This window comes from Salvia splendens, chromosome 4 (genome assembly GCF_004379255.2).
Source record: "Salvia splendens isolate huo1 chromosome 4, SspV2, whole genome shotgun sequence".
Lineage (NCBI taxonomy): Eukaryota > Viridiplantae > Streptophyta > Magnoliopsida > Lamiales > Lamiaceae > Salvia > Salvia splendens.
This window is the reverse complement of record NC_056035.1, coordinates 40,671,051-40,695,528: the sequence shown is the minus strand read 5'-3', so window position 1 is coordinate 40,695,528 and position 24,478 is coordinate 40,671,051. Positions and strand designations below refer to the sequence as shown.

At 37.9% G+C, this 24,478-nt stretch overlaps 3 protein-coding genes across 3 annotated transcripts; all 3 read right to left on the bottom strand.

Moving 5' to 3' along the window:
• Positions 1-2,693: 2,693 nt before the first annotated feature.
• Positions 2,694-7,595, bottom strand: LOC121800101 (polyprotein of EF-Ts, chloroplastic-like). Its single transcript, XM_042199666.1, has 5 exons — positions 7,440-7,595; positions 4,794-6,511; positions 4,548-4,700; positions 3,696-4,407; positions 2,694-3,548 (listed from the first exon to the last, which is right to left on the bottom strand). The coding sequence occupies exons 2-5, from the start codon at positions 6,493-6,495 to the stop codon at positions 2,921-2,923; spliced, it is 3,195 nt and encodes a 1,064-aa protein (XP_042055600.1). The 5' UTR covers positions 6,496-6,511; positions 7,440-7,595; the 3' UTR covers positions 2,694-2,920.
• Positions 7,596-15,022: 7,427 nt separating this feature from the next.
• LOC121801648 (peroxiredoxin-2-like) lies at positions 15,023-16,718 on the bottom strand. Its single transcript, XM_042201186.1, has 3 exons — positions 16,492-16,718; positions 16,325-16,404; positions 15,023-15,472 (listed from the first exon to the last, which is right to left on the bottom strand). The coding sequence occupies exons 1-3, from the start codon at positions 16,644-16,646 to the stop codon at positions 15,219-15,221; spliced, it is 489 nt and encodes a 162-aa protein (XP_042057120.1). The 5' UTR covers positions 16,647-16,718; the 3' UTR covers positions 15,023-15,218.
• A 2,880-nt stretch (positions 16,719-19,598) lies between these two features.
• Positions 19,599-24,450, bottom strand: LOC121798076 (protein NRT1/ PTR FAMILY 1.2-like). The gene is made up of 5 exons (XM_042196905.1): positions 24,226-24,450; positions 23,529-23,746; positions 21,783-22,324; positions 20,526-21,006; positions 19,599-20,184 (listed from the first exon to the last, which is right to left on the bottom strand). Exons 1-5 carry the CDS (start codon positions 24,296-24,298, stop codon positions 19,750-19,752), a joined length of 1,749 nt encoding a protein of 582 aa, XP_042052839.1. The 5' UTR covers positions 24,299-24,450; the 3' UTR covers positions 19,599-19,749.
• Between the last annotated feature and the right edge of the window lie 28 nt (positions 24,451-24,478).

Genomic DNA, 24,478 nt, shown 5'->3' with positions numbered 1-24,478 from the left:
GAGTAAATGTCAAAACTGGTCCTGAACATATGTCCATTTTACGATTTTGGTCATATACTTTATCTTTTGAATTTTTGCATCCTGAACATTTCAATTCGGATCACAATTGGTCCTACACTAACAATTCCGTCAATTTTTAAACGGTTTTAACCCGATTTTGACCGATTTTGATGGTTTTAACAGTCACATTCGGGTTAAAACCGTTTAAAAGTGAAATAGATAAAGAGAAAGTAAAGTAGATGATGAAATTAAATAAAAATAACTAGGTGTTTTTTTAGTAAAAAAAAGAAGCGACTCAACTTAGTTGGGACATCCCAAAAAGAAAACTTAGTTGGGACGGAGGGAATAGCATATTGTGATTGAGAAGAGTTAGTGAAATGTAAAGTTCACTTACTAAAATAAAAGAGTAAAATGAGATCATTATATATGGATGAAGCGAAAAGGAAATAAAATTATAATTCTTCGCTGACAAAGGAAGTATGTATATATTGTGCAGCCCCTACCACAAATTTTTTCTGAGTCGTGGAGGTCTCAAGATTTTAGTCTGTGAAGATGAAGATGATAATAGAAGCGATGCTACTATTGATGTTGTTTACAAAGAAGTTTTTCAAAACTTATGAACTATTGGTTGGTTTGTTGTTGTTTTTTAATTTTTCTCTTTAATCTCTACTCAAATAACAGGTTCTTTATTTGTGTATCTTATTCTAACTAACTCATACTCTTTGATCATTAGTCATACTTCTCTTATTTGTCATTTATTTTACTCCACTTATATCATAAATTAAAATTGTATAAAATTGATTGCCGAATATGAAATATTTCATTTATAGTTGATGAGTAAATTCTTCATTTATTATAAACGTTTTAGTTATAATCACATTTATGTTTTTGTAATTCTTTATATTATTTTTAATTCTTAGTTTCTATATTTCATTAAAATTTATATTCATTATTTAAAAATCATATGCCCCGTGCATAGCACGGGTATAAATACTAGTTTAAATAAAAAGTTAGGTCTTGTCATCTAATAAATTAATGAGTAAATGTCAAAACTGGTCCTGAACATATGTCCATTTTACGATTTTGGTCATATATTTTATCTTTTGAATTTTTGCATCCTGAACATTTCAATTCGGATCACAATTGGTTCTACACTAACAATTCCGTCAATTTTTAACAGTTTTAACCCGATTTTGACTGATTTTGATGGTTTTAACAGTCTCATTCGGGTTAAAACCGTTTAAAATGGTCAGAATTGTTAGTGTATGACCAATTGTGATCCTAGTTGAAATGTTCAGAATGCAAAAATTCAAAAGATAAAGTATATGTCCAAAATCATAAAATGAGCATATGTTCAGGACCAGTTTTGTCCTTTACTCTAGATTAATACTACCAGTGTTGTTAAAATCGCGCCCCGAGAGCGCTTGGGTCGCGGGTCGCAAGGGTCGAGACCGACGTCGCCCCATTGTGGGTGGGTGGGTCGAGATTCAGGGGTCGCCGTCGGGGCGGCTGAGGCGGCTGGGTCGAGCGGCTGGGGCGAGCGACTGGAAGAAGAAGATCCTCGGCCATGGCTGCTCAGAAATGGGTCTGTGACTCTGTGAGAATGAAGAGAGAAGAAGGGATGGGAATGAAGAGAGAAGAAGGGGGGTTTACCGAGACAAGAAATTTTAAAAGTAAAGTAGGCAGAAGCTATAGCTAGGGCTTCTAGGACCTATAAAAGTTAATAATCATTTTCTTCCACCTTCATTTTTTAATATTAGTATTAATATTGGTTGTCAAGATTCTCTATTCTTTAAATATGATTAGTTCCTATTTAAATAAAAAAATACCTTTAATTACCAATCAAAATTACATTCAAATCTAATTAAATATATTGTGATGTTCTAATTAAATTAAATATATGTTCATTTTTATTTAACTATATAACTAATTTCTTAGAGAATTGCAGCTGCGCTTTATCTATTTGTTTAATTTAAAATTGCATTTTATAAATTACTATATTAATTTGAGAATTATAATTAAATTTATTAATTTTGCATCTAAATAGTTATAAATTTAGGTTTTAATTTGTAATTTATGATTTTTTGAATATGAGTGGAGATTAATTGATTTTCATTATTTATTATTATTATTATTATTATTATTATTATTATTATTATTATTATTATTATTATTGTTATCTAAAGTCTCTAAAAGATATTAATTTAAGACAATTGTTTCAATTATTTATTGTGTTATGACTTATGAATTGTTTTGATATTTTGATCATTTCTATTTTCCATTTTATCTATATTCACATGAATTGCATCTATATTTATATTATTTGATATATTATAAACATTAGAGCAATATATTTATTTTATTTAATATTAAAAGGCAAAAAAATTAACCTAGCTTTGTGGGTCTCTCGACCCCGTCGACTCGTCGACCCGCGACCCGAATTTTCACCTCATCGACCCGATGCGCCCCGCGACCCTAACAACACTGAATACTACTATAATTTTAGTTATTTATTACTATTATTATGTATAATCACATGTTTGGGGACCCAAATAACAAAAAGAAAAGAAAGGCCATGTTAATTTTACTCGGCCCGGCCTATCTTGGTTGTGAGTTTTTATGCTGTGGCTCTCTCTTATGTTCCAGTCCAGAAAATCATTTCCCTTTCCGCTTATGATAAGTGTTACTGAACATTAAACAATGGCATGATATGTATTTCTTCAAATAAATTATCTACAAAAAATTTCTACTTTCACAACGAAAATTCAAGGCAAAATCCCTTCTCCCTCTCAAATTCAGACATTTTAGCTGGCTTTATGTTCCAACAAAAAGAATCGACTATACCTGCATAGTTAGCTCTACTGAGAGAACTCAACCACTCTCTGTTAATCCGGTGCCGTTTTTCCCCTGCATCTCACGCTTACTCTTCGACTACTGCATCACGCGTCTCCCCAAGAGTGAAACGGGCAAACCTCCTGACTTTGATGTTCTCCCCAAGCGTAGCAACGGTTTGCTTCACCAAGTCCTTCACGAGCATCGTGTCATTCTTGATGTAGGCCTGCTCGAGAAGAGCCAGCTCTCCAAGCCTCTTCGCGATCCTTCCATCGACAATCTTCTCTCGTATGCTCTCGGGTTTGGACTGAAGATCTTCTCTCTGCATCTCCAGCTCCTTCTCTTTGGCGACAATGCTTTCTGGGACGTCCTCGACTGACACGTACTGCACCTGTGGGCAGGCTGCAACTTCCATCGCCAAATCTTCGACCAATTCTTTGAAGTTTTCACTCCTGCCCACAAAGTCGGTTTCACAGTTCACTTCAATCAGAACTCCAATGCGGGAGTCGTGAATGTAGGATCCGATTCTGCCTTCAGCAGCAATCCGGCTTGACTTTTTGTCGGCTGCTGCAAGCCCCTTCTTCCTCAGGTACTCGTGCGCCTTCTCAAGGTCTCCCCCTGTTTCTGAGAGAGCTTTCTTGCAGTCCATCATTCCAGCTCCAGTTTCCTCACGTAATTGTTTAACCAGCGCGGCTGAAACTGCAGCCTTCGGAGGCCTAAAAAAACACAGCAAGATCATTTGGAATTGAACCAAGTAGTCGTGGATTTCAAACCCGTATATTTTGAAAGATTAGATGATGACATGAATACCTAACAATTTTATCAAGACTATCGATATATATGCAGCAAGAACATATACTTACTCCTGTACAGTTTCTTTCGTCTCAGCAGCAGCAGGCTCCGGGTTTGTAGAAGTTGAAACTGGTTTAGCTGCAGTCTGGGCAGCAACCTCTGCAGCAAAGTCTTGGCTTCTCTTTTCTAAACCTTCTCCGAGGTTGTAGCGGATGAACCTCTTGACTTTTATATTCTCTCCGATCGTTGCGATGGTCTGCTTAACCCAGTCCTTCACCACTACCTTGTCATCCTTAATAAACGGCTGCTCCAGTAACGCAAGCTCTTCCAACCTCTTCTTTATTCGCCCCTCGACTATCTTGGACCTAATCTGCTCTGGCTTCGACAGCAGATCATCCTTCTGCATTTCTATCTCTTTCTCCTTATCAACAAACTCTTGTGACACATCTTCGGGGCTAAGATACTGTACTTGAGGGCATGCAGCGACTTGCATGGCCAAGTCCTCAACTAGTTCTTTGAAAATGTCGCCTCGAGCAACAAAATCCGTCTCACAGTTCACCTCTATCAGGACACCGATCCTGCTATCGTGGATGTATGAACCGATTCTTCCCTCAGCCGTGGCCCTACTGGATTTCTTATCAGCACTAGCTAAACCTTTCTTGCGGAGGTACTCGTAGGCCTTTTCAATGTCTCCTCCGGCCTCGGAAAGAGCTCTTTTGCAGTCCATCATTCCTGCGCCTGTTTCCTCCCGCAACTGCTTCACCAGAGCTGGTGGTACAGCAGCTGCATTGCAGCATAAGAAGATAAATTATTAGATCGAACTAGCAAGAAATTCACTGAAAGACGACCATGATATACAAGAAGAATGATTTGGCGACATGTTATATATACAAGAATAACTTAAAAAAGGAAGAAAACCTTACCTTTTACTGCGGCTTCTTTAGGAGAATCATTACTACTCTGTTCACTTGAACTTGAAGGATCTCCATTTGGCTGAGAATCACCAGAAGTTTGGTTTTCTACACCGTTCACAGCTATATCGGCTCCAAGATTGTCACTGATGGAGACAGGACTTTCTGCACGAAAAAAATAACAATTTAAACTTAGCATTGAGATGGAAAACATTTCCAGTCCATTGATCCAAAGTATGTAAGGAGTTGACTACATACCTGCAGGTTTGGCTTCAAGTTCCCCGGACTCAGTTTCCACACTTGAGCCGTCACTTCCCACAGAATCGATGGCAGCAGTAACTTCATTATCTTGTGTGACAGAAGAGCTGTCTGTTTCTTCACTTTTCTCTTCGACTTCTGCTTTTATATCATCAGCTGCGTTTGGTGTTTCTTCGTCGGTAACATCAGGTGTAGTCTGATGAGTTAATTCACCGGATAATTGCTGTTCCGTATCAGCTACCTCATCTTCAATAGTTACATCATCAACCATACTCTCTTTAGCTTCTTCAATAATCTGGGAAGAAATAACAGATTCTTCTCCAGATACCTCACCATCGTTGTCCTCTTTAGTTCCAGTTTGAGAAAGCTCGTCCGTTACTTGGTCTTCAGTATGTGAACTTCCATCATCTGCATCCTTCGCAATTTCCTCAGCTTCCTCAGGATCGATGGCTGCTGTAACTTCATTATCTTCTGTGGTGGAGGAGCTGTCTGTTTCTTCACTTTTCTCTTCAACTTCTGCTTTTATATCATCAGCTGTGTTTGGCATTTCTTTGTCAGTAACATCATCTGTACCCTTTGCAATTTCTTCTGCTTCCTCAACTTGCTGCTTCTCACTTTCCCTTTTGTCTAAAAAGGAAGCAATGGCTTCATTGCTACGGAAAGCTAGGACAAAAGGGTTAGTCGCTGTATGCATCGTACCATGGAGCTTAGAATCCACCTCCTTAACATCTTCATCCTTTTTCATGGTTAATGTTACCTTCCCCCTAGAAAGACGCAAAACCCGGACACTGACTTCTTGCCCTATTTCCAACGAAGTGACACCCATAATGGTCCCAAACCCCCCGTCGTTTTCCTCAGACTGAGGAAGAAATCCTTCCTCACCCTCAGGAAGAGAAATAAAAGCACCAGATCTAGTTAGATTTTTTACGGTTCCCTCCAGATCTTGGCCTTTGACAAACTTTGAGAACTTCTTTGGATCTTCTCTTCTCTGATCGGAATTTTGGCCAGTCCGTCTGGGAGGTCTGGATTTATCGCTGCCACCTGGAGATTCTCTTTGCTGTTGAGCCCTGCTGGAGTCATCTGCACGCATGCTCAAGGATATTCGGCCTGTTTCCAAGTTCGCCTCTACTAATCTCACTGTCACCTCTTGCCCAACAGAAACTACGCTAGCGACATCCTTCACATAGCTATCACTTAATTGAGAGACATGAATGAGCCCATCAGTAAAAGCGCCAAAATCAACGAAAGCACCAAATGGCTGGATTGATCTAACTTTTCCAGGAAAAGTTGCTCCTACAATAAGCTCCTCATATTTCACAGGCGGCATTTCACTCTTTCTAGCAGGTCTCGAACGTTGAGACTTAACAGGACTCGGTTCAGGTACAACAGATGACTCCCCAGTAGTTTCTGAAGACACATCTGCTTCCTCCACAGCAACATCTGTACCAGAAGCATATACCGCGAAAGTCTTCTGCTTGGGCTTAAGAACACACCCAATATGAAACTGGGGAAACAATCTGATCGATGTTGAGAGAGGCAACGCGTGTTTGTTGACATTCCGCAAGATGGTGCGTCTAGACAAGATGTTGCTTTTCTTTGTTGTGAAAGCAACAGCTTGAGTGAGTGAAATGTTTGTGGAGCTCGGCGTTAAAGAAGCCATTTTGCAGTGCACGAGGGAGTGATCACCTGTAAAAACACTCATTCTCCAAATTCATCACCTGGCACACCAGAAGTAGAGCATAAAAGACCGATACACTATCTCGACCGTTGATTAAAAATCGGCAGACAGATGAATCACCAGCACAGATATCAATCCAGATGCAATCAGATACACACATATCAATAGCAAGTAACATTCATATGCAAAGATGTGTATTAGCATAAGGAAAGCCTCTACTTTCTATATTCGAACCTGCAATAGCTTTGAGAAACTAGAATATTGCTACTGTGTGTTCAACATTGAGTGGCTTCACCACCTGCAATCATTTCCCCTCTTTTCCTATCTTAATAAACCCTAAACACAATAATCTCGAAGCAATCATACACATTCAGAAGGAAAGCCTCTAATTTCTGCATTCAAACATTATATTGATTTGAGAGACAAATAGAAGTTAGAACATCGTTACTCTATATACTCAACATTGAGTAGCTCCACCTAAAACCATTTCCCCTCTTTTCCTATCTTAATAAACCCTAAACACAATAATCCCGAAGCAATCATACACATTCAGAAGGAAAGCCTCTAATTTCTGCATTCAAACATGATATTGATTTGAGAGACAAATAGATGTTAGAACATCGTTATTCTATACACTCAACATTGAGTAGCTCCACCACCAACCATTTCCCCTCTTTTCCTATCAAAATAAACCCTAAACACAATAATCCTTCCACTAAACTCAAAGAATTCAAACAAAAACACAAATTAAAAGTAGCATAACTCACAATGACCAACACATTGAAAATTCATGTTGATGAAAACAGATAAGAATAAAGGTCCCCAAAATCTGGAACTCATATGCAGTAGTTCGAGCTTGAAAAAGCGAAAATTGTCTCTAAGCAATGATAATCATAGAACCAGGAACCAATAAACAATGAAGTGAAACGACAATGGACGGCATAGTGAGTGATGGCAAGAGGAATTACCCATATGCAAAAAGGCTTTCGTGAATTAAGCCCTCGAAACAGAACTGAAGGCAATACCGGTGGCTCCACACTGTTGTTATGATGCTGTGAAGATGGAAACTGGAATCGAAAGGTGAGGCTTAAAATCCTTATCTTCAAACTTTTTTTTTATCATCCTGTTTTTGTTTTTGTTTTTGTTTTATTTTTTCAACTCTCTCCATCTTAACAAAGTTGGTACTTAGGCATCTCCAAGCGGCCCAGCCACAAACTCCTCCTGCCAAATCATTAGCACTAAAAATCCTCCTGACACATCATCAGGACAAGCAAATATCCCAGCAATAGCCTGACCACATCACCCCTAATTATATAAAACAAATAATTGACAATCACACAAAATACGGAATTAAATTTACGACACAGATACGGGAAAATCCAATTATTTTATTTAAAATTTAAAAAAAGTACATTTAAAAAAATTACATAATTAAAAAAAACTAACGCCGTGCAATCCTCCGCGCCCACAACTCTTCAATTAAATCCTTTTGGAGTCGAATATGAGCATCCGTTTGGCGCATGTCGGCATGTGCTTGGAGGAGGTCGGCTTCATCGTGCGGGACCCCATTTCGTACGTTGGGGGCGGCTATGCCATAGCTTGGACCGGCTTCATTATCGTCGTTGGCCCAACTAGTCAGTCGTACACCTTCATCTTCGACAATCATGTTGTGCATGATAATACATGCGTACATTATATCAGCAATGCAGTCAATATGCCACAAACGCGTTGGACCCCTAATTGCAGCCCATCGAGACTGGAGCACACCAAATGCGCGCTCCACGTCCTTGCGCGCCGACTCCTGGCGTTCCGTAAAGTAGGCCTTCCTCTCATCCGATGCGCATCTGATCGTCTTCACAAAGACGGACCTTCTAGGGTATATCCCATCCGCCAAGTAGTAGCCCATATCATGCTGGGTCCCGTTGGCGACAAAACTGATGGCCGGACCGACGCCCTGGCACTGCTAGTTGAAAAGGGGCGACGAGTTGAGGACGTTGAGGTCGTTGTTCGACCCGACTATCCCAAAATACGCATGCCAAATCCATAGCCGGTAGTCAGCAACGGCCTCCAGGATCATTGTGGGATTCTTTCCCTTGTAGCCGGTTGTGTAGAACCCCTTCCAGGCAGCGGGACAGTTCTTCCACTCCCAATGCATACAATCTATGCTGCCTAACATACCCGGGAACCCATGCTTCTCCCCGTGCATCTGCATCAGATACTGGCAGTCTTCGCCAGTAGGGCTTCGAAGGTACTGATCACGGAAAATTTCAATCACGCCCTGACAGAAATACTTCATACATTCAAGGGCAGTCGGCTCACCGATGTGGAGGTACTCGTCCCACATGTCTCCCGCGCCTCCGTAGGCCAACTGCCTGATTACCGCAGTGCACTTTTGAATAGGTGTGTGGCCGGGTATGCCAGCCGCATCGTGCCTGAAGCGGAAATACAGATATCGTTGCTCCAAGGCGTTAACAATACGCATAAACAGGGCTCTGCTCATCCTAAGACGGCGTCTGAAATGGTTGTCGTTGAACCGCGGCTCCTGTGCGAAGTAGTCTGCGTATAGACGCTGATGTGCAGCTACGTGATCACGTTCAATCACTGTTCGGTGGACAACTGGTCGTGGTCGAGGTCGAGGTAACGCCGGCTGCAATGCCCTCTGCAGCAGCCGATCAATCTCACGGTTCGTATAGGCGTCTAACGTTTCGTTCATTCGACGATCGTACTCCTCATCATCCCCACCACTACTACCACCAACGTTGCTCATTTCCCGTTGTTGATCTTGTACAAAAATTAAGATAAAGAGAGTATTCGTTAAAACAAGTGGTGCGAATAAAAATGACATGCAAATCGCGTATATATAGTGTTTCGAAAATTAATAAAAAAACATTAAATTCGCTCGCCGATTGCTCGTCGGTCCTGAGCCTGCAATGGCGGCGAGCAGACCGGCGAGCGCATCGGCGAGCTCTCGCGAATCGGCCAGAGCTCGCCGATTTTTTTGCCGAAATGGCGCTCGCCGGTTCCAATGGTTCGGCGAGCGGACCGGCGAGCGCCGGAAATCGGCTAGCCGGCCCGCTCGCCGCCATTGGAGATGCTCTTAGGAAAATGTGTTATAAAATATTAAATGAAAGTAAAATTCATGTTATTATTCTCAATAATTTAAAAATCAACGCAGAGTTATAAATTTGGTTAAATTAACTATCAAACCATCTTTCTCTATTGTTTTATTAGTGTAAACAAATTTAAAAATTTATTTAAAGTTTTGCTAAATCACCAATTATTAAAAAAAAATAGAAGTTTGGCACACACTAATTAGCAACAATTAGGCCAAATATATTTAGAAAAAACAACAATCAGCGTGACAATATACAACGACTGGATTGTCTTATCAATAATTGATAATATGAAGTGAGGCTCGGTAGAAAATAATTTGTAGAAAGGTTCAACAAAATAAAACAGCAATATTTTTTATTTATGAGTACTTTAAAAAGAAAAATATCATTATTTTCTTTATATACACAGTATATATTAGTAATAATTATGTAACCAATGAGATGAGATTACAATTATTTAAGTAGGCTTAATCCGAGGAAAAAAAAACAAAATTGGGCCAAAGTCTAGGTTAATTTTCGTCATCGGTCTAACTAAGTATAAAACCAACATTGATCATGAATAAGCACAATAAATCCTAATTCATCATCTCAGAAGAAAATATAGTATCTCACAAGAAAATATATTATAATCATATTATGAAACATATCTCACAAAAAATTAATTTCCCATGATGAAATAATTTAATCACATAATTAGGAAATATGTATTTCACAAGGAAATAATATATCACAAGAAAATACTACTCCATATAAATTATTTTACAGTTACATATAATAATTTAATTTCATATTATGTTGTTTAACACTGGCATAATTAATTCACAATGTTTTTTCCTAACTACTTATTTATTTTCAGGCCTGAAATAATTTTGAGGATAATTTCCTTTGGAAATTGAAGAGTAAGAGAATTAACAAAGGTCCATCAAGAAAAAAAATGCTATTTTCGGGATGCTTTGTACAAAGAGCTGAATCATGGGACTTTCTTCTTTTAGTATGTTCTAGAAATATAGGTCGAAGAAGTCAGGGAGACATGAAACCGAGGAAAATCTTTGTTTACAATGCTATCTTAATTAATCTTAACTTTATCTTAATTAATCATATGATTAGATAGGTTCTATTACAGGTTATGCTCTCGAAAAGGAATATTTTGCCTGAATTGTGTTTAGAAAAACAAAATGAAAATATATGGTATTCAAACCTTAAAAAATTTAAATATAATAAAGATAGTTTTAAAAAGATTGAGATTTATTTACTTAAATAAAGTGATAATACACACAAATATGGATATAAACCCTTATAAAAGGGACGCACATACAATTGAAAGCCGGGCGCTGTTTTTGAACTTGTCAATTCTGCCTCAGCCGTAGCGACCTTGTATCTTCTGAGCTGTTTTTTTTTCACTTTTTCTTCATATCTTTTAGACTATTTTTTTAGACCGAGGGAGTATAGTAGTAGAATCCTATTTGTAAGTAGAAAAAAGTATTCCTTTGTTTTCACTCTAAAGTAAAAATTTGGCGTAGGTCAAGGGATTGAAAGACCAAACCATTTTCATCATGGGCGCGGGTGAGTATTGTGAATTCATATTTGTTGTTAGAGTGAACTTAAAAAACCGTCTCTGGACTATGGGTTTATCTCGTACATAGTGCCTGGACTAAGGCCATTAGCAGTGGGGCACCACGTCATCAGTTTTATCCTCCTACCCCAACCTGCAGTGGGGCGCCTTAAGGCGCGCCATATGCATTTTTTTAATATTTAAATAACTACAAAAATTATGAAAAAATTTCATTTCATTTATAAAAATTAATACATTACAATACGAATTAAAAAAAATACGCAAACTCAGCGACGGTGGTTACGGGCACACACTTCTTCAACCATGTCGTTCATGAGCTGAGCATGGTCTTGTTGGTTGCGCATTGAGGCATGTCTAACTAGAACCTCATTGAAGCCCGGCGGTAATCCTCTAGCGGGGGGCTCGGTCGCCGTGCTGGACGAACTAGATGCACTGTCATCTTCGTTCCAATCGGTGATGCTTCCGCCTTCATTCTCGACTATCATGTTGTGCATGATTATGCATGCATACATGACATCGGCGATGACTTCCTTGAACCAGAAACGAGCCGGCCCTTTCACAATTGCACACCGTGTTTGGAGCACACCGGCCCTTTCACAAATGCTCGCGCTGCATTTCCACAAAGCATGCCGCCATGGCCTCTTCAACGGCTGCATCTAAGGCTTCAGATGTCGAACTACTTGATTCCGAGGAACTAGAACTATTGGTGTCGTCGCCGGGGTTCATTTTCGTATGCGAGAGAGGTAGAATCGTGAGAGATGAGCCAAATGAGAGAGACGATATGTTCGTATGCATAAGTGAATGAGAAACGAGGTTTAAATAGGAAAATAAAAAACGCATGGCATCGTCCTCGACCATCGCCCGCCGATCCCATAGTGGGGCGGATGATGGCACGGACGATAGGCCATCGTCCGCGCTATACGCCGCGGACGATCTATCGGGCGTGTGCTTCGGCCGCGCCCGATGGCAGGCACCCACAATGGTGTCATCGTCCGCGCCCGAGGACGATGGGCGCCATCGGGCGCCCCATTGTGGGTGCCCAAAGGATTTATCTCGAAAATGGTCTGTTTGGCCTTTTTTCAGCCGAAAATATCCTTTTAGGGGTTTGGGCAATTCAGTCATTTTAAAAATTTAACTTTTCAGAGTGTCAGTTCATTAATGGAAGTGTGTCATAGATGTGTGACTTTTTATATTTCTCTCTCACATTCTCTCCTCTATGTCTCTTCCCTTCTTCTTCCTCTGCTTCCCTCTGTAAAAAGTGTGAAGAATGTGGAGAAGAGGAAGAATGTTGCAAGCGATTCTTATTTTCCTCTTTTATTTACTTCTTCGATTAATTTAATGGGAGGATTGGAATTGTTGAATGGAAATTTGAGGGATCAGCTTGGAATTGAATAGTAGTTATGGGAATTAAAAGAATGACGACGAAGACGAACAATGCAGGCGACAAGGTGGCTGGTTTATGGAATGGATTTCACGCGTCATGTTTTTGTTTTTTTATTACTATTAATTAATTTACTGACTCGTTTTTTTAATTATTCCTTAATTGCAATCTTGCGTGGATTTTCTTTGCCCACCATTCTTGGTCAAATCCAGAATTCTTTCATTTCTAAATTATAAAGGCAATCTCCAATAAATTGGGGGGGGGGGATTCTATACATTTTTATTGATTTTGAATCAATTGCTAATACCGTTTATAATGTTCTTTAGACCAGTGATTTAGAGAATCACTACTACCAATAAATATTTAGGCAGACATTCTTGAACAACCCATCTTCCTTAAATGACAACTAATATATTTCAATTGCACAAAAAACAATTGATATTTGAGGAAATTGAAAAGGTATGAATTTAGAATAACTACATTTGGTAAGCTACCCGAGATTTTAAATATCGGACTGTATATAATCAGCAATATCGTGAGTAATATACATTGGTATGAACGTGTTTTCGATAGGTAAAATTGTGTCTTTGATGTGGAGTGTGACTAGGTGCGACATATGAGGGAAGCAGAGGGAAGAGAGGAAGAAGGGAAGAGAGATAGAGGAGAGAAGGTGAGAGAGAGAAATATAAAAAGTCAAACATCTATCACACACTCCCATTAATTAGCCGACATCCTGAAAATTAAATTTTTGAAATGACCGAATTGCCTTAACCCCAAAAGGGTATTTTCGGCTGAAAAAAGACAAAAAAGACCATTTTCGAGATAAATCCTTAGTCCAGGGTTGTCTGGGGATATTTTTAAAGTCCAAAGACTATGAGCGAGATAAAACCCATAGTGGGACTGTTTTTGAAGTTCACCCTTGTTGTTAATATGCTGAAAAGGGCTTTCTTTTGAAATTATTTTGTGTGATTCCTTTAGAATCTGGATTAGGGCTCTCTCATAAGAAAGATGCCAACTTCGAACAATGGTACTCTGAGGTATGTATTATGTATTATGTAACATCAACTGATTTAATTCAAATATGGAACACCAAGTGATTTAGTTTTTGTGACATAATTTGGCAGGTTGTGGTTAAAGGAGAAATGATTGAATTCTATAACATTTCTGGGTGTTACATTCTGCGACCATGGGCAACGTCCATTTGGGAGATTATGCAAGTAATAAGTCTTACATACTACAACATCATGATATGACAAATCCTATTCTCTTAATTTTGTAGGAGTCGTGAAGGACATACTGCTTTTGCAACAAAGGAGGAAGCCGATGCAGACGTAATTAACTTTTCTTGTTTACTATACTATAATAATCAGACAAGTCTTGAAAATGATCTCTTCTTGTTTTCTACTCCTATTATTTAGGTTTAGGTGCTGGACATTTTGGAACTATATAGACGCGAGCATGCCACGTTTGCTAGTGGTCTTTATACGAGTACTGTCCTTGCTGTCCGACGAGATAATTCAGCTACAAGTGATATTCCCATGGCTGACTTGGTCGAGCAAGTTAAGCGATGCTCGATAACATCCAACAAAATCTCTTCGATGCTGCCAAGCGAAAACGAGATGCTTGCATCCAAATTGTAAATACCTGGGAAGAGTTTGCAGAAGCACTTTCCCAGAAGAAGATGATTTTGGCCCCATGGTGCAATAAGGAGGTACGTTGCTTTACTTTCAACGGAAGGTACTACTAATAGATGAACATTCGTTAACTGTTTTGCCTCGCCTCAGGAGGTGGAGAAGGATGTTATGACACGCACGAAGGGAGAAATGGGTGCGGCCAAGTCTCTATGTTCTCCACTCGAACAGCCTGCACTCCCCGAAGGTGCCATCTCATACAATTATATATCATAAGAGTATCCGCGTGATTATTGTCATTCATAGTCGAATGGTCAAACCCGATTTTTATAATATCGTATTGTTATGCAGGTACATTGTTGTTGTGCTTCGCATCTGGTGAGCCTGCTACAAAGTGGACCTACTGGGGAAGAAGATACTGATTTTGGAACAACTTCCGACTTAGCATGCGGTTTTTGTTTGATAAACATGAAAGCAATTTGGTTTTTTAGGTGATTAGTCATGAAAGAGTTAATTTGGTTTTTAGGTGATTAGTCATGAAAGAGTTAATTCGGTTAATTTTACCTTGGAATGATAAATATTCAATTTTGTGTTTTATTTTAGCAAGCATTTTGACGAATTAATTGAATAGTGTCATCGCCTAAAATTAATTGTGTTATCGCCTAAAATTATCAATATTAATGAGCACAATCATTTTCCTATTCAAATTCTTCAAAATTTACATGACAATGCTAATGCTCTGATAACCTTAAATAAGTGCTCAAATCTATGAAGTGTTACCTACATTATTCAATGATAAACAACACAGACCATGTGACATATTCCAGTTCAGAAAGTGAAAAAAAAAGAAGCATTAGATTGAAAGGCTGATATATAATCATCTACTGTTAGAATTAAGCTGATGATTTGATAACACTGTAATAACACTCCAACAAGCTGCAAAGTGATCTCAACAACTGAGAACAAATGCAACAACACAACTCTTATTTCATACCAAGACAGGAATTTGAGAGCGCTACATTTTTAAGAAAGTAATTGGGAGAAGCAAATTAAAGAGCCTGGAGGATATCATCCGCGCTAGAGACGGTGAACTCACCTCCTGACTCAATATTGGCAGCCTTAACCTTAAGATCCTCGACCAAAAGGGCGAACCTCCTGGACCGAATGCCGAGCCCCTTGTCACTGAGATCGAGCTCAACGCCGAGGGCCTTAGTGTAAGTTCTCGAGCCATCGGCCAGGAACTTGACATGCTTGTTGTCGGGGTAAGTCTTAGCCCAAGCCTTCATCACAAATGGATCATTCACTGCATACAAATAACAATGTATAAACATTCAACAGTCTAATTCAATGGAAGTTATAGGCAGGGAAACTAAACAACCTACACAGTTTATTGAAGATCAGAAATTTTTTGCATGAATGTAACAATCGTATGCATCGATCCAATTTCACCAAAAACCAAGCGTTCAATCACATTTTGTAAATGCTCATAATAGATTAGGAACGTATGCAATTAACAATTGAACATTTTAAGGGGAAAACAGTATTACTAATTGAAAATAACATAAATCTGTGCGTGAATGCAACTATACATAACCATCGATCGAATTTCACCCAAAGTTAAAGTGTTCGATCACAATTTGTAAATGCTCATGATAGATTAGGAACGAATGCAATTATCAACTGAGAATTTTAAGGGGAAAACAGTACTACTAATTGAAAATATCAGGAATTTGTGTATGAATGTGACTACATATATGCATTGATCTAATTTCACCAAAAAAAAAAGCTTTCAATCACATTTTGTAAATGTTCGCAATATAGCAGGAACAAATGCAATCAACAATTGGAAATTGGAATTCAAGTTGGTCTCGTATTCATCTATCAATATTAAATCTGTACAAAACCTTAACAGATTGATCCGATTATAAATTCAATTAAGCTAGATATGTTCGTGGAACTCAAACAACAAATAAACTCACTAATCAATTTTGCAGAAATTGCGAAAATTATATTAAACCACAGAAATTGAGCGATCTCATAAGGTTTCACCCAAAAATCAAGCGTTCAATCACATTTGGCAGAAATCGCAGAAATTAGATAAACTCTATGAATTGAATATCCTGCAAAATTGCGAGAATTGAGTAATCGGACATACCACTGACGCACAAGATTTCTTCGACGCCCTTGGATTTCAATTCATCCGCCTTCTCAATGAACCCCGGCACGTGCTTCATGCTGCAAACGCACACTCAAAATCACGACTCGATAGTAATCAAAATTTAAAATTGAAAGGAAAGTAAAAGAGATTTGAGTGTGGATTACCTGCAGGTGGGAGTGAAGGCGCCGGGAACGGCGAAAAGGACGACCTTCTTGCCGGCAGCGAGCGTGTGGACGGAGACGCTCTGGAGCTGATCCTGATCGTCGAAGTATGCGAGGGTACCATCGGGGATAACGTCACCTACTGCGATCGGCGCCATTGTTATCTACTGTGTTACTGATTTGAGAGAGTGAGTGTGGTGAGACTTGAGAGAATTAGGTGAATGGACGGGTATACGTACATGTAATATGTATGTGTATATATAGTATTTTGACTCTTTTGAAGAGGCGCGGACCTCAAATTTTCAGAAGTCGATTTGGAAATTGGTTTGGGGTCCGCTTGGCTGCAGCTGTGAATTGCGATATAGTCAACCACCTTGTTTCAGACGCCAATCATTTATTTTCCACGTAGCTTTGCCATCAATTTATTAATTACTAATTACAAATAGCCACGTGGACGAAGCCGCTGGGAAATTAACAGAAATGAATTATACTCTCCTCTTCGTTCCAATTTATTTATTTGTAACGTTCTTCACTTCTTCTTCTTAATATTATTATTCACTAATCACGGAGTTTATATTACTCCTAGTATTAATTATTTAATTCATTCGTTCACTTATTCTATTTTCTTTGTACTTATATCGATTTTTCAGTCTCCATATTATTTTAGATCGAAGGGAGTAAATTAGAAACAAAAAATAGTTAACAATCACCTAACGCATGTCACACAACGGATTCTATAAGTAAGAAACGAAAAATATCGGTAGAGATATTAATAATGCCCGAGGCCAAATGTCTCAGGTTCGAGGTTCGAGTCCTTCGCATCACGACCTTTAAATTTATGTTCATTTAACTATAAAAACAAACTAAAAATATATTTAGTACGGAGTACCTAATAATGAATTTAATATTGTTGCGATGAGCCGATGACACATTCATTTTCGGGGGAAATAGAAAGAACAATAATAAGATGCTTGAAATAATTAATGATTACCAAACCATTTAACGTAGTTGAAGATGATTTATTGTTGGGAGAATAGGAAAAGAAGAATAAATAAGAAGCATAACAATCATCGACACAAGAATTAAATTTAAAAAGAACTTCAAATTTAAATAAAAATCACGACCATGGTACGTGGAAAATTCTAATTTCAAAGAAAAACCATAGCTCTTAGAGGTAATATATCAATGTATAATAAATTTCTACAATCGCACAATATTTTCTTTTCTTCTCAAGTCGGCACAAACTCTATTAAAAGCCTTTACTACATAAACTCCCAAATTTCTATCGAGTGTGGACACTCTCCCACAAGATAAAGTGAAACTAGCTAATAATAATATAATTCGACTGTAGTTAATCACAGGACTAAATTGTAGTATATGATTCAACCTGCATAATATTCTCTCTACCCAACTAATAATATTCCTAAATTATTTTTGGTTTATCCCATTTCTCAGCAATATCTTAAAAGCGAGAATAGTAACATTTTATTTATTTTTGTTTGACCAAATTTGAATTCGCTTTGGTAGAATCTGACTAATCTTGCTCAACCAAGATTCTAGATTAAGGTTGAAAGTCATCTAACGGGTGTTGGGGCTTAAATCCGTGACCTCAAGGTCACCACGGTTCCCGCTATTGGGTGAGGAGTAACATTTTATTTAGTAGACTATAATTGAGTTATTATTAAGTTATAGAATTATAGTTGGCACATCGAAGAAAACGTTGAATGCGTAGACCCAGGCCGGCTTGGGTAGAATTTGCTCTCCTAGTTGCAATTTTCCAAGGGAAAACATAATTAAAAAATTTCTACCACGTATATTTATAAACTATATTAATAAATTCAGTTTATTAATAAACCCAATATGGGTTCATTATTGAGATACCGTATTTAATAGTGTATCGTAGTTGTCTTTATATATAAAATACTGTTCCTCATGAAAAAATATATATTAAAAATAAATCCAATTCATATGACGTGTTTTGTTATTATCGAATATTCACTTAGATATGAAAGTAAGTGATATTATCAAGTTACCACTGAAAAAAACGTTAATAACTTTTTTAATATAATTAAAGACGCTAATTTATGCTTATAAATATACTATCGATGCATAAAAAATGTCTTTATTGAATGTCTTTATTGTTAAAGTCTCAACTAAAATTAAAGGACTCAAATGGAAGCATCCTACAAAATCAAAAGATTAAATTAATTTGTCCTTAATTTAGGAACGCTTTCTTTTGCATTTGAAATTATTATTGTTTTTTAAAATTTTCCAACACAAGTAATTGCGTTTTGATTTTTATGTCCTTAAATGATGTTTTTTTTAGTGTACGTTTTTTTAACATTCTATTTAGCAGACAATAGTTGAGTTATTATAGATAGTATATTATTGTGCGTTTGAAGAATACGATGAAAAAATAAGCAAAAATTTAATTAATCCACCAAATTAAATGGTAGATTAATAACTACAATTATTTTTATATGTCCATTTATCATATAAATTACGCGACCCCTTAATTTGCTTTTTTTATTATGAACTTTTAATAAAATTATGATAATAATTGACCACGTTAATTCTTTCATCAGTCAACGTTTCAAAAAAAGTAAACGATATTAATCACATGCCGCCGTTAATTATCATCATTTGAAAAAGTAAACGACACTATAATATTAATATCATCAAGTAGTTTGTGTGCATATGGCTAATATATAGAAAAAAGAAATAAATATTGAAAGATAAAGTTCTCTTTTATTAAATTCTAATCACAGGTCCGAAAGTACTGACTTAGGTAGTTATTTTTTACTCAAATTAAATTGGGCCCATGTGAAAGTTCTCTTTAATTAAACTTTTTTATTTATTACTCATTTTATTTTACTTTTACCAATCGTTATTTAGTTTTTCTAAAATTCATATAGTTTGACTAATTATAAGATATTCAATATTCATATTATATTACAGTTTTGAAATGTTTTCATTGAAAAATGAGTATCTTGATAGATTATTTTATAAGTGCGGTAGTAGTATATGTTATTCTTTAAATTTCTCCTTTTTCATACAAATATTATTACAATAATAAAATGATTAGTGAAATACCGTTGAACACAAAAAACTGTGGAAAAGATCAGGATATCATTCGAAATTTCACAATCTAACCTATATTGTCACCACTTATACTGTATAGGACTTGTTCCCTGGTCCCTATATAATCACCCTTAGTAGTAACTAGTAGAAAATAAAAAAGGTTTAGGCCATAAATAATCTCTAAGTAGAGAAATATGTAGACAAGTCGTCTTTGGGTTTGGCCTCGTCGTCATCATCATGTATCACATTTGAATCCCAAACTTTCTCCTTCTCGAAGCACTTATAGAATCGGCTGCAGAGGATGAAATACATCAAATTGACGACGCTTAAGATGGTGAGGACCCAATAGTAATAGTCATAGTGCCCTTTGTTGACGTTATCCGCAACCCAGCTTTCACGGCCGCCTCTTCGAGAAACGGAATCCACTACGCTCACTATCACACTCCCGGCCAAATTCCCCACGGCCAGGCCTAGCGTGAAGAGTGCCACCGCAATGCTCCCCATGCTCTTTGGGAACTGCGAGTAATAGAGCTCGATTTGCCCTATGGCGTTAAGGGCCTCCGACAATCCAGTCAATGCATGCTGTGGCACTAGCCACATTGCGGTCATGTCCACCTGCAAATTAAAGATCGACAATTTCACTATCCATGCTCAAAAAAAATAGAGGCTGTATTTGTAAAACTCATGTAGAGTTTCACTATTATCATGCACGCCATGAAGAAATAGACATATTCCATTCGTCCACCAAAATAATCATTATTGGGTGCAGCACACGTTTTAATAAAATTGATTGGAATAGTGCTAAGTGAAGATATATAGAGTTTCATTTGAATGTAGTTACTCTAAATGGTAAGTGCCCAATGTAGTTTCATTTTATTGGGCCGATGCTGGCCCAATAAAAATTTGCTAAGTAGGAAATATTAGTGCATTGAAGTGTGATTCAATTTCAACCTAACCTGTTCTTTAGGGTTATTTTGGAGTCCCTGGCGGAGGGCTGCGGCCCTCCGCTTCCGCTCGACCAGGGCAGCAGTGGCGGTGGCGAGGCACGAGATGAAGAGACCAAGCCCAATGCGGGCCCTGACGCCAATGCCACGAGGGTTTTTCGTGTATTTGGAGAGACGAGGGACGATGGCCCGGTCGTAGAGGACGACCCACAAAGTGAGGGCGATGACGGCGAAGATGCCGAACGAGCCCGGGGGAATCTTGAAGTTTCCAGCTAGGGTTCGGTCGAGCGTGAAGGCTTGGATCACAGGGAAGGAGTGCTGGTTTATGAGCACTGCGATCATGATCCCGGCCGACCACACCGGGACCAAGTCGATGAGTGATTTCAGCACCTCCACCTGCATCACGGTGCAGAGCCTCCATGGATCCGATGGCGAGCCGTCTGGGTTCACCTCTTTCTCAGAGTTGATTATGACGCAGGCTTTGTTAAAGAAACTGATACAAACAAAATAGATAAATTCTCCATCTATAATATCATCATCTAGATATAGAAGAAAAATGCTATCCTTTTAATTTGATTTAAGTTTTAAGAGCGATCCTTAAGGTAGGGTAAATTTAGTACTAGTAAAAAGATAAAAACAAATAAATGTTATAATAACTGGAGTAATATATAATATGTGTAAGTGTGTGACAATGTGAGGAAATTTGAGGAGTATTACTTTCCCCCCTCCTAGTTATAAGTTAGACTCGTTCCTACTATCAACAACCCTAAGAAATTCAGCAATTATAATATTCATCTATATTTATTTTCTCTTGTTTATGAATTCTATTAAATGAAAAAGTTAGTAGGAGTACATAATTAAATCCTAAAAAAATTAGTTAGTAAATGACGTGCTCTTACACGAGCATGCGTGCAAGCACATAGTGCTCAATAACATGCAACACCAGTACGTACGTGCTTAAGATGATGATAAGAGCACGCAGCTGCAATTGCTCTAAAATTTAATCGGAGCACTTCGTATCAGATTCCCAAAAGGTAAAGAAATAAAAATGTAAATCCTTTAATTTGTTTGATCAAGATACCAAAGTGGATGATTCACTTAATTATTCCACTAGAAATTAGTAGTGTTATCAAAAGGTAACAATATGTATCGCCTTTAATCTCTTTAATCAAGCTACTTTGAGTGGAGGATTCACTAAATTACTCCACTTATCCACTAAAAATTAACAATAATTACTCACAAAAGTTAGACCTAATTAGCAAAACTCACCTGAGCCTTAGCGACGGCTCAACAAGCTTCGACCCCTTCAAGTGGTAATACTTACACTCCTCCCCACCGCGGTGGCGGCGCTTCCTCCACGCGGCCGCCACCACTTGGGCCAGGCCCGTCAACAGGCTCTTGTCGGGCCTGACCTTGACATAGAGCCTGGAGCCCAAGAAGAACATGACGCAGGCGAAGAGCATGAGGCCGACGGGGACCCCGAACCCGATGACCCAGCCGAACTCGTTCTGGATGTAGACGACGACAGTGAGGGCGACCATGAGGGAGACCCCGACCGAGGCGTAGTACCAGTTGAAGAAGGTCAGGAGGACCTTCTGGTTGTTGGGGTTTCCGGGGTCGTCGTACTGGTCGGCCCCGAAGGCCAGCGAGCAAGGCCTCACCCCGCCCGCCCCGAGGGATAGGAGGGCGAAGGCCGCGAAGAGGAAGGCGTATTGGCCCGCGTCCGGCTTCGCGCAGTTCCCGAGGCGGAGGTCGCATGGGGGAGGCCGGGCCGAGTGGATTATGGCGGTTAGCCATAGTACTATTAGACCCTACATGGATTATTAGCAATTTGGTAAGGTATATAAAACTGAAAATTAGTACTAGTATTTTTTTCATAATAATGTGATAAGACTGTCAAAACGTATAAACTCACTGTATTCGCAATAAAAATTGTATTTCCACTTGCAAGATTTGAACCAAGGTGATGCATTCAAATTTCACGATCAAGGGACTAAAAATGGTTATCGATTCACAATAATTAAGGATGTTACCAATTACCAGTTAATCTATAATATGGTTTAGTAAATAGGGGAGTGTTCATATCCATAACTGAAATTATGTCAAAATTCAAAGCAAATCACAGTCATTAGATCTTGTGATATAACCGTTAGATTAATGCCACGTGTCATCTAATAATGTAGATTGTGTAGTCTAATAATGTAGCTCGGCTAATAATGTAACACATATTTGTCTAATAATACAGATTGTGTAGTCTAATAATGTAGCTTGACTAATAATGTAACGCTTTTAGTGTAATAATGTAGCTCGTATATTATTATCACAACCATCCAATCTAAGGATCCAAGGGTTGAGATTTGCTTTAATTTTTGACAGGATTACACTAGTGCAACCCCCCTAAATATTAGTGTTATTGTTTTGTTTTTATATATTTATTTTGATTCTGATAACTTTAGAATTATCGTCTATATTATCCATTTAAAAAATTATAAAAAAAATCAAAATTGGATACCGATTGTCTTTAGAACTTCAAATAAATGAAGAGAATAACAAATCGAGCTTTAATTTTTTGATAGTATATAAAATTATTGATGTCATCAATAATAATATAAAAGTATTCAAACAAAATCAATAACGCTAACAGAGACTAAACTCGAGTACTGCTAGCTAGTGCTCGATCAAATAAGGCATGCAACATAATTATCTAAATATATGACAGAAAACAAAGATATGAAGTTCAGTACTTCTATAATCACCCTGAAAAAGTTTCACGGTTTATATAGAAAAGGAGAAAAAAACAAAAAAAAAGAGAAAGTTGTAAGAATAAAAAGGCATCACAAGTTTGGAATATTGTGCGTGTTCGATTTTCAAAAGAATAAAATGCTGTAGCTGACTTGGTATTCATTTTTCTAGCATAGGCAAAAGCTTTGGTTTGTTTGTTTGTTTGTTTGTTTTATGACCACACAAAATAAGATTAAAAGGTAAACAACAAAGTGTAGGGAGAAATATGCTGACCAAGAGAACAATGACCGTCCCAACAGAAATCACGAGGAATCGGCCGAAATAGGAGTCGGAGAGAAAAGCTCCGACCACCGGCATGAAGTTGGAGGTGGCGTTCCATATAAACAAAGCGTTTGTTCCTCCGGCCACGCTGAAATGATACGATCCAACCAAATATAGAATCATGTTTGGCATGAGACCATATGCTGCAATCTTCTCAAATGCTTCATTTGCTGCACATATCAATAAATTCATCAACCATCATCATGACATATCAAAACGTGAAGAAGGGTAGATAACTCATCTGTCCAATAACACTGGAGTTCGAGACAACAAGGGGTACATAAGAAACCATTATTGATCATCTTGGAAAAACACAACATATGGAGTATAATACAATTATCTAACTAGGACAACGAGTTTTCCTCGTCATAACAAAAATGCGATGGCCAAGAACTGCAAGGGCGGATACATATATTTGTTTTGATAACAAAATTTGATTGGAGCGGACTCAGAAATTTGTGATTATACGACGATTCATGCAAAATAACGAAAATTTGATGAAAAAGAATTTTTTAGCTTCATAATGTGAGAAGAATGATAAGTACTAAGTCATCGACTCAACTTGAAGATGTGATAAAACATCAAAGCATATACATAGTATAATTTATATGTGTATATTTATGTAGAAGTAGCAAAAATTGAAACATACCTATGATAAAAGGCATGGTGATGAGGCCTCCTTTACGCCTTTCACCCTTCTCAGCTACCTCTGAATTCTCCATTTTCAACTTCCCAACTCCAAAATAATTGCAGAAGAAGTGAAGAAGAAGAAGAAGAAGAAGAAGATAGTGCTTTGAAGTTGTGAGAAATAGTTCTTATAAATAATAATTGTGACTCTATCAACGAGGAAAAGTGGAATGATTTAGGGAACTAAACTCTGTTATGCTTGGATTTTGTGGGTA